The 10270-nt window shown below is 34.1% G+C and overlaps 1 protein-coding gene across 1 annotated transcript; it reads right to left on the bottom strand.

Moving 5' to 3' along the window:
* Positions 1-5751: 5751 nt before the first annotated feature.
* On the bottom strand, positions 5752-7944 carry LOC18446743 (two-component response regulator ORR3). The gene is made up of 5 exons (XM_006856853.4): positions 7726-7944; positions 7564-7640; positions 7315-7383; positions 7156-7226; positions 5752-6208 (listed from the first exon to the last, which is right to left on the bottom strand). Exons 1-5 carry the CDS (start codon positions 7850-7852, stop codon positions 6007-6009), a joined length of 546 nt encoding a protein of 181 aa, XP_006856915.1. The 5' UTR covers positions 7853-7944; the 3' UTR covers positions 5752-6006.
* Between the last annotated feature and the right edge of the window lie 2326 nt (positions 7945-10270).

Below are 10270 nucleotides of genomic sequence, written 5' to 3'. Positions count from 1 at the left end.
GTTGTGATATTTGCTTCTGCAACAAATTTTCAATCATCCCCGTCAATTTGTCGATTTTTTGGTATATTTGGTTCTGCTCGACATTCCAACGATTGCAACCTCCACAGTCATCCATCGTAGTAGCTAACCCTTTTCAAACTGAGTTCTGATATCAAATAATGCGAAAGGAGTTCGAGAAATTAAATCTGGTCTTCTTTTAATCTTAAAACCAACAAAATTAAGTAACTGTGGAGAAAATGAGACGGTTGTAAACTAAGCCATAGGAAGAAAATAAGGTGGCTGTAAATTAAGCCATGGGAAGAAAAAATATCTCTATCTTCATCTCTTGTTGTCACATAGATCCCATCCATTAAAAATCTCTCTTTAAATCTTAATCCCATGAAAATAGGAGTTTCCCTTTAACCCAGCCACATTACTTATCCATTGGAGAAAATAAGGTGGTGGTTGTAAATTAAACAATGGGAAAAAAAAAAACGCTTGTTTTTTTTTCATTCATTAAAACTCTCTACAAAATATCCAAATCTCTCTCTCTCCATAAACCCACGTCTTTCTCTTTGGTTAAAATAATACACTATCTCCTTATATAACTTCCCATGAATATCTCTCCCAAAGTCACTAAACCTCCCATTTTCCATACTTACCTCTCTTCTCTACCCTATATCATCTTTAAAAGAAATATCTTTACCTCCATCTCTCCTTGTCACATAGATCCCCTCCATTAAAAATCTCTCTTTGAAGCCTTAACCCCCATGAAAAATAGGAGTTTTCTTTTTGCTCTCACTTCCCATCCTCATCTACTCTTCCATACTAACACATCTCTTAAAGGAAAAGCTCATCCATAAAAATAGCAACCCACTAAATTCCAAGTAAATACCTTTTTTACCGCTTGAGTCACAATTCAACTAGTAAAATAAAGAAATTTCACTTATGCCCCTATAAAAATAAAATAAAATCAAATAAAATAAAATCAAATTCTAATTAGCTCTATTCTTGAACATCTAAATATGCAATTTGCATAAAAGGATAACCTCATGTGGAGGTTTTGGGGATTATCATAATAAAGATAAAGCATTTGACCCATATAAATTCAAAAGTATGTAGGGGGCTCAAGTTTTCCAATGGTTAACGTATTCCTCTTCTTGTGTGTGCCTCTTTGTTGCAAGAGAGAAAAGTGATCGTTCTTGTGGAGAGAAGAAGAAAAAGAGAGAGAACCATGTTGGAGTGAGAAAGATAAAGGGAGTTCCTGTGAGTTGTAATAGTGCCTCTTAGAGAGAAAGTCCGAGAGAAATAACCTACACAGAGAATTTATTCTCTGCGAGAGAGAATCTCGAGGAAGGAGAACCTCAGTCACAAACTGTGGATAAGTGGCCATTGTGCAAAGAAGGTCGTGACCAATGAATTGTCAGTGACCATCTTGGCTAACAATTAATGACTTTGATTGCCAGTGACTCATCTTAACTGATAGTGATACCTTGACAGCTGGATGGAACTCGACTGTCGATGAGTAGACAGCCAGTGGGAGCTTGACCGCCAATGAGACCTTCACAACAGGTGCGAACTTGACCATCGATGAGACCTTCATAGCTAGTGGGAGCTTGGCTGCTTACGGCACTCTGACAGCGGGCGGAACCTTGACCGCCGACGAAACCTTGACATAGGGTGGGAGCTTGATAGACGGTGAATCTCCCTAACCACTGGTGAAAAGAAGAGAGGAGTGTGAAAGCTTGGTATATATGGATTAAAGATAGATTCTACTACCAAGATGGAAGCCAAAGATGGAAGATCTTCTATACTGTAAGGACTTGTACACACTCATTGAAAAGGTAGAACAGAAGCATGAAAGTATGACTGAAGATGAGTGGAAGAGATTGGACCGAAAGGCTCTCAGAACTATTGATAATCGTTGGTTGAAAATGTGTTCCACCATGTATTGATGGAGACATTCGTCAAGTTTTGTGGATCAAGGTACATGACTTGTATGAGAGAGACCGTTAGAAAGAAGACGTTCTTGATCTGGATATTGGTGACTATGAAGTTCAGGGTTTTCCAACATCCGAATACTATGTCTAAATGAATTTTTAGGTGCACCTTACTTAAAATAGTATAAGGTTGACACCTTATAATTTTTTTTTATCTTGATTTGATCTTTGCAATATATTTACAAGGGTCATGTAACCAATGTTCCATTAGCTAGTCTGAAAAAATGTTCAAATATTCCTCGATGTTGTCGATTTACGCTATTTTTAAAGCTTTAAACTTTATAAATAAAGATGAAAATATATTTTAAGGTTATGACAAAGATTTTCAGTGTTGAAACTATATTTCTGGATACTATTTGAGGGTAGGCTCAAATTTGATTGTTTAGATCCTAGGCTCTATACAAACCCAAGTTTAAATGGTCCTTACATTCTTGAGATGTAGTTTATATAGCAGCGCAAGAACTGCTCGAGCTTAGACTACTAAACTTTGCCTAAGCACCCTGGCCTAGCCCTGAAATCTGGGCCAGGTGTATAAGACCAGGCCATGGGTCTTTGCTGGGATGGACCCGACCATTTTTATAATTTTATGAATTTAGAGAAAAATTAATATTCACTGGCCGAGTTTGGTCCAACCCATTAATATGGCCAAGCTGAGCCACTTCATCCAATAATAGGGCTGGGCTAGGGCCCTTTAGTCCAGTCAAGGCCGGTCCAAGAATGACAGAACAAAATCACACATGATGATACACCAATAAACATTGTCAATAAGGCAAGTGAAGGAATCCCAATTAAGCTAAGCGTAGGGTAGGGTCCTTCCTCTTAATATTAAGATGGATTTTGTATCAAGAGTTTCAAATGTCTACCATCTCGAACGCAACAATCTTGAATTTGACAAAACAAAAATGAATTTCGAGCTTTAAAAGTAATTCTTGCACCCATTTTTCTTTTTCTAAATCGTAACTTAAGTTCAAAACATCGGCTTGGCCAAGATACTCGGACCCTTGCCGAGGCGATGTACTCGGCCGAGTCAAGCTCTTTTTTTTTATTAAACAAAAAAGCATGCAAAGTAAATGTATATATAAAACGAGCAATTGATTTTAATCACTAATTGTGCGCTGGCTATGTGATAGCGTGTTGTCCCTTGTCTTTTACCTGCCCTTTGGAACGTTGTGGGATCCCACTTCCCCTACGATTATTTTTCATAACTCTATTAAATTTTTTTTTTTTTAACTCTATATTTTTTAATGGCTTGGATTTATTTTGGAGCGTTTTTCTATAACTCTCTTAAAAAATAATTATATTGCCTAAGTCTATAAGAGGTATTGAGTTTGATTGGGGGAGGGGGCTACAAATTATTTTTTGGAACACTTTTAGTCTTAACTCTTTAAAAAATAAAGTTCTTACATCTCTTGAATTCTAAAAAAAATGACCCCTCATTTTTTTCATATTTACTACTTTATTTGGAGCTCTTTTTTTATAACTCTTAAAAAAAAGGAAAAAAATCTTACATATATGAAACTCCAAAAGAGATAAAAATCCACATGCAATCTAATAAAAGCGACATTTATTTTTAGAATTAATTAAGGAAAAATATCTTATTATCCCCTATTTTAAACTTCTATATCTGATCAGACTCAAGAATTGAAAATATTACTTCTAAGCAAAAAGACTCTATCTTCCGATCCCCTTTGACTATATATTATTGACCTCAACAACTTATGAAATGACTCTCTCCTTTTCTCTCTAAAACTCTCTTTTTCTCTCACATCATCGTCTCTCTCTCAAAACTCCATCTCTCTTTAAAACCCAAACTCCATCTCTCACACACATCATCGTCTCTCTCAAAACTCCATCTCTCTCCCTAAACTCAAACTCCATCTCTTTCTCTCTCTAAAACTCCATCTCTCTCTCACACATAAGAAGGTGTGCTCGCATTCGAGCTCAAGCTAAACCCCTTGGCTGGTAATCTTACTGAGAAGTAGAGAGAGAGAGATGGAGTTTGAATATGGTGTCATTTTAATGTTTGTTTGGGTCAAAACTTTATGTTCAAAGGGGTCAGGGGGTTGTAAGATAGAAAAGTTGAAAACCTTTTGCTTAAAAGTAATATTTTCAATTCTTGGATCTCATGAGATATAGAAGTTAAAAATAGAAGATAATGAGATATTTTCCCATTAATTAAATATGACTATGATATCATCTCTATGATGTTATAAACCAATCAATATTAAAGCAAAAAAAACCATTGTTAGAAAAACCGGGCTATCTAACCGCTACCGCCTGGTTAGATCAAAACCGGCCACTGGCCAATTCTGGTTTTAGGTGGTTTTGGAGATTGGCAGGTATTTAAAAACAAATTCAAAATATATATATAAATTCTAAAAATAAGAAATTTGGTTTGTAATGAATTTTTCAATATTTTTTACATTATGATAAATATTAAAAATTGTTTTTGTCATTAATACTCACTTTAATTCAAAAATAGATTTGTTAAAATTCTTTTTTTTTTTATTTATTAATTTTCAACTTCATTTGAATGTGTTTTGTTTAAATCATTCTATATATGTTTTTCATATTTTAGTAGATTTCTTTTTGTATATTTTTTATTTTTTCAACACTTTTTTTTCCGCCCAGGACTTACCTGGTTAGAACAGTTAAATAGATTGGTTTACAAGTTAAGGCCGGTTAAACCGCTTTTGGACCCCATGTCCAATTAACCGTTCCGATACAATTTAATGAACCCTGGAAAAAATTCAAAGCAATATAAGGGTTTTCAAGTTATTTCAATATTTAATAATAATAATAATAATCAGAACATTATTGTTGATAAATTAGAGAAAAATATTTTTTTTAACAATTTTTTTATTGTTGATAGATATTAGGTTTATGACGGACAAAATCAATCAATATTTGATAAAAAAGGCCACGGATCTATATAGGGCTTTTGAAGATGATTTCAAGAGAGCTTCAAAATAAACTAAAAAAAAAACTATAAAGTAATTAGAGAGAAATAATAAAATTGATGTTAGCTCTTTGATGCATGAAATTAATCGAAAATAGTAAAACAAACTAATTTATATAGGGCTCTTGAAGCTGATTTTTAAATCTTCAAAACAAGCCAAAAATCTTCCGATTTCGTATAAAAATCATCAAGAACAATCGAGGTATAACAGGAAAAAAATCACGGTTAGAACCTCAAAATCGAAAAATTTAAGATGATTAAACTTGTTAAACATGAGAATCAACAGAAAGCTTTTGTAGATAACTTTGTTAGATTGAAAATAACCCATAATCAATTAATTACGTGGATAAATAAAAACGGAAGAGATTGGCAAAATTTTTTTGATGAACGAAGAACCCTAAAAACCTGACCATTTCGTGATAAATGTTGTTCAATTTGGGTTTTGATGACCCCAAATCTTATCATAAGCATTATATTGCTGATAAAAACATACAAAGATTCAAAAATCGATCAAAATCACTCACAAATTTAAGATTCTCAGTTTACAATAGTTTTCAATTTCATATTACAAAAAACTGAATTTTGTCTGTCAAATAGGAAAACTCGTGCCATTTTCACATTTTTTGAACTGATTCTTCCATGTTTTCAGCGATTCCTGTTCAGCGTAACCTTCACATATCTTCTTTGGATTGATTTCGACAATTATTAAAGATCCCAAGATCTTCTCTTTTTAATGTTCCAAATTCATGGATTTGAAATCAATTTGAGTTGTGTTTCAAGTTCTAAAATCCTCGAAACCAGGGCGAAGGCGAGTAAATCGAACAAATATTTTCCTTTACTCAGTTCTTATTTGTATATCAACCCAATTCTCTCTTCTAATCCAATGTTTTCTCAAACTAAGAACTCTGTACAAAACATGATGCTCTGTTTCTGCACAGGATCTCATTAAACAATGCAGCGCATATTCTAAGAGATGTATACCATCCTCCAAAAAATAATCCAAAAAAAAAACAGAAAAAAATGACAGAAAACCACTAAAAAATAAGGGAAAAACACAGTAAAGGCCTATCATGAGTCTGGGTTTGGAAGAGTTCTTGATCTTGTAGATGGTGGAGGAGAAAGAGAGAGTGAATGATCAGGTTTCCTCTTGTTGCTGGTGTGATTGTGGTTGTTTTTCTCTCTTTTCCTCTCAACATATTCTCTTAATCTCTTCACATCAGATAACTTCACAGGCTTCACTATGAAATCTTCGGCTCCTTCCTCTAAGCACCTTCTCAGCCATAAAAGAATAGGAAAAAATTATTCAAATTGCAATTTAAATTTGGGCCAAAAATTAATAAATAATTAGCTTCTACCCCATGATAATACTGACATTGGTCTTCCCGATGTTTTAAATATCATTCTGGTTTTCCTTAAAATACCCACTTCATTGAATATCGATGGTTCTACAATATCAATCTTCGATTTATTTTTTTTTAAAAAAATTATTAGGCATTAAATTTCATACGAAATTCTTTGGATAATGGCTAATATTTTACCCACATTTCAGGTTTTGACTAATAAAAACTTAGAAATGTTTTTATGGGATTTGAATACAAAAGAGTAAATGATAATAATCGTATGCATAAGAGTACAAACTGAATTATATTAGGTACTAGGGAAGAATTTTTTTTTTTTTGAGCAATTGATGCTAGCAATAGCTATGGTAATAGGTAAAATCAATTTAGTATAATTTTTAGGACTTCCCAAATAGAAATAAAAAGAAAAACTTTTCCAACAAGATCATGTATGAAATGTAAATAGCAAAATTATAAATTTGAAAATGAGGAAAATGGACCAATTTGCAAAGAATTTATAATGACCATGAAAGATAAAACTACTAGGTTGGATAGTGATTTTTAAAATCAAGTTTTGATTTGCACATGACATTATTGTCAACTTCATCATTTAAAAAATGTTCAACATATTTATGTTTCTAGTGGCATATAATTTCAATCAAGATTTTCTAATGTTAACAAAGAATTATTTCATAATACTTAAAATGAACATACTTCATCACCATAAATTTAATAATATAATATCCTGATAAAATCACCCCATGATAACATTATAATTGTCATTAATCCAACCATTTAAATACCCCATACCCCAAAAATATAAATAAATAAATAAATAATCTAATAAAAACTAAAAAAGAGTGGGTATTTGATATTGTACCTGTCAATTCGAGCCAATATATTTTCCGACGACATGACGACCACCGGAACCTCCCTGAATGTTGACGATTCCTGTGACACCCAAACACCAAACACAATCAATCACAAAGCCGAGAGAGAGAGAGAGAGTCTAGAGAGAGAGAGAGAGAGAAAAACACACCTTGATTTTCTTGAGCAGCTCGTAACCAGTCATCCCGGGCATACAGTAATCCGTAATAATCATGTTTACCTTCACACCCATAAACAAAAAACATGAGAAAAGAAACCCAACAATGGAGAAAGGTCTGAGATCAATCTGTTACATGATTTACTCATCAAAATCAAGAAATGTTCAGCAATGTTTGAGAGAGACAGCTATGGATACATATTAATATCACTTGTTCTGAACTTTTGATTGAATTTCACTTACATCGATATCTGCAGTTTTTTGCTCCTCATCCAATCCCAAAAACTGCAGTGCCCTTCTCCCACTGTCCACTGTCGTCACTGCAACCCGATTCCAAAATTCAGCACAGGAAGAGAGAGAAAGAGAGAGGAGAGAGAGAAAGTGAAGGTTTCTTTGAGTTTTTACCTTTGCAAGAGGAGATCCTAAGGAGGCGTTCGATGACCTTGCGGTCTACAACGCTATCATCCACGGCCAGGACGTGAAGCTGAGGAGAACTACTTTCTCTCTCTAACTGAAACATCTTCCTTGCCATTACTTTCTCTCGCTACAAAACCAGGAATTTTTGCTATCTCTCTCTCTACAAAACCAAAAAATTAGTCTCAGCAACTGCAAAACCGACTCTCCACCTCCCTGACCCCGTCTCTTCGCTTTATAAATAGAGACCCTTTCTCTCTCTAAATCTCTTTCTCTCTCTAAATCTATGTAAATCTAGCAGAATCATAAATTTGCATTTGAATTGGATACGAGAAACCTCTCGCACCTTACCTTTTACCCCTCTTACAATTCCACCCTTGCTTTTAGACTTGGACATGGAAAGCTGAAAGCTCCTTTCTACTTTTTAAGGCATCTCTTGGCCTCCTTTATTTCAATGATCCCTCTCTTTTTCTCATGTGCCGTTGCAATTTTCTCTTTTTTATACAAGTCTTTTCTATTTTTTTTGGAAAAAGTTTTGAAGAAGTCTTTACAAAAGCAAGGGAGATCTTCAAAATGCAATCAAAAAATTCAAGAGAATCCTTCAAGTGAATACAAAACAATTTTTTGTTGTAATATATTATTTGAATTGTTTTTTTTTAAGATTTCCGAATGTTATAGGTCTCCTATTGTGTGTATGATATTTAAATTTCATAATTTGGGGTAAAAATATATTTTCATGCTATGAGACGGATATCCGGCACCAAAACTGCATCTTCTCGGAATGTTTGAAAGTGCACTCTACTTTGCTTGTTTCCGGTGGACACCTTATATAAGCCCCACCAAATTTCTTTTTTTCCAAGCTAGATTTTCTATGTGTCGGTCTTCTGACCTAGATATAAATATGTATTAAAATGTGACATAGATATGAGCATCAAAAACTTAAAGTGCCAAATGTAACACATCTGTAAACCATTCAGAGCCTTAAGGAAATGTGAAACTTTAGACAATATTATATATTCAAAGAATATAGCTAAGTGACTTCAAATATTTTTTATAACAAAAATGTGGGATTCCAAGTAACCCCAAATATTTTTATATCAAAATTATGGTGAGAAATATCAACAGTACATAAAATAATTGTTAGTAAATTCACTTCGCTTCGGCTTATGAAGTCGAAGCTTTCATATTTTAAGCATAAAACGAAGCAAAGCGAAGTCTGATGCTGTCGCTTCGAGTTGTTTCGATTATATTCGGGTGTGCTTCAGCCAACAAAAAAAAATCATATAAAATTATTTTTTATTTTTTATATATACATTTAATTTATTTATACGAAATTAAAAAAATCTAAAATCTTCTTTCAAATCGACCAAAACACCGAATTGCTCTATTTTCTCACCAAACCAAAAAAGACTCTAGAACGAATCTGACATTATTATATAAAATACTCTAGACTTCTTGATAATGGGCTAGGGGTGGTAGTAGGAACGAGTTTTATGATGAAACCTCTAACTCCATTTTTGTTAAAAAGTAGGGCCCAAATCCCCATGATTTACCTTTTTCTCTTACTTAATACTTCCAAACTTGAGGGAGTAAATAAACAATATACTCCCGCATACAGAATATTTTGGTCATCATCAAAGAAGATCTAACATGGCAGTGAACAAACCCAAATCCCATTAGATTTTCGTAATCTCCAAAGTCCAAAAGCGAAGCATGTCAATTACCAAATAAGCCGGAAGGGCAATTATGCAACAAATCCGCCTCATGTCTCCCAAAAGAACGAGGGCATGATAGTAATTGGTCCTTTGTCTCTATGATTTCTGGGCCTGCCCAGTCTCTTGACCGATGAACCACTCGAAGACCGCGCCGTCATCTCTCTCCCTGACGTGACGTTACCTCGTTGACGGAGAGACCACCGGATGAAACCGGTCACCGGTTTCCTTCACCGGATACCGCCGGTTCACTCTAGGTGGCTGCCACCCGTCGATCGGCTATTTCGAGGTAGATCTCCAATTGACGATTGATCCTGTCATTTTTGTCTCTCACTCTCTCGAGGTTTCGAGGGAATCAACATAAAATAATAATATTTATAATATTAAATGAAAAATCAACGGTTAGAAAACTGGAGCTTGTGCCTCCGGTTTCGTGTTGGTGTACTTGGTTACCGAGTAAGGAAAATAGTTTGGTAGGGCTGCATCCTTATGAAATAAGTAAGGTGAGAAGTTTTTGTAAGGCCTAGGTTTTATGAAAACAAAATAAATCCTCACCTTCAATTGATGTGTCTGGAAAGTATTTTCGGCAACAGAAATATCTGTGATGGCTCTAAAGTTGATTTTGACACTGATAATAAAATTTGAAACTAAAAAATCGCAGAGTCTTGTGGATTTGTGGAAACTTGTTTTTAGGGTGAAATGCACGATCTAGATAATTTGTTACAATATGTATTATTTTTAGAATTTGAAATCCTAAATTCTTTTTACAACTATAATGCTCAAGTTGAGATGATCGATGTAGAGGTTTTCTAATACTTGAATTG

This window comes from Amborella trichopoda, chromosome 10 (assembly GCF_054954075.1).
Source record: "Amborella trichopoda isolate Santa Cruz 75 chromosome 10, AtrichopodaSantaCruz75HAP2 v2.0, whole genome shotgun sequence".
Lineage (NCBI taxonomy): Eukaryota > Viridiplantae > Streptophyta > Magnoliopsida > Amborellales > Amborellaceae > Amborella > Amborella trichopoda.
This window is presented reverse-complemented; position numbering and strand designations above follow the sequence as displayed.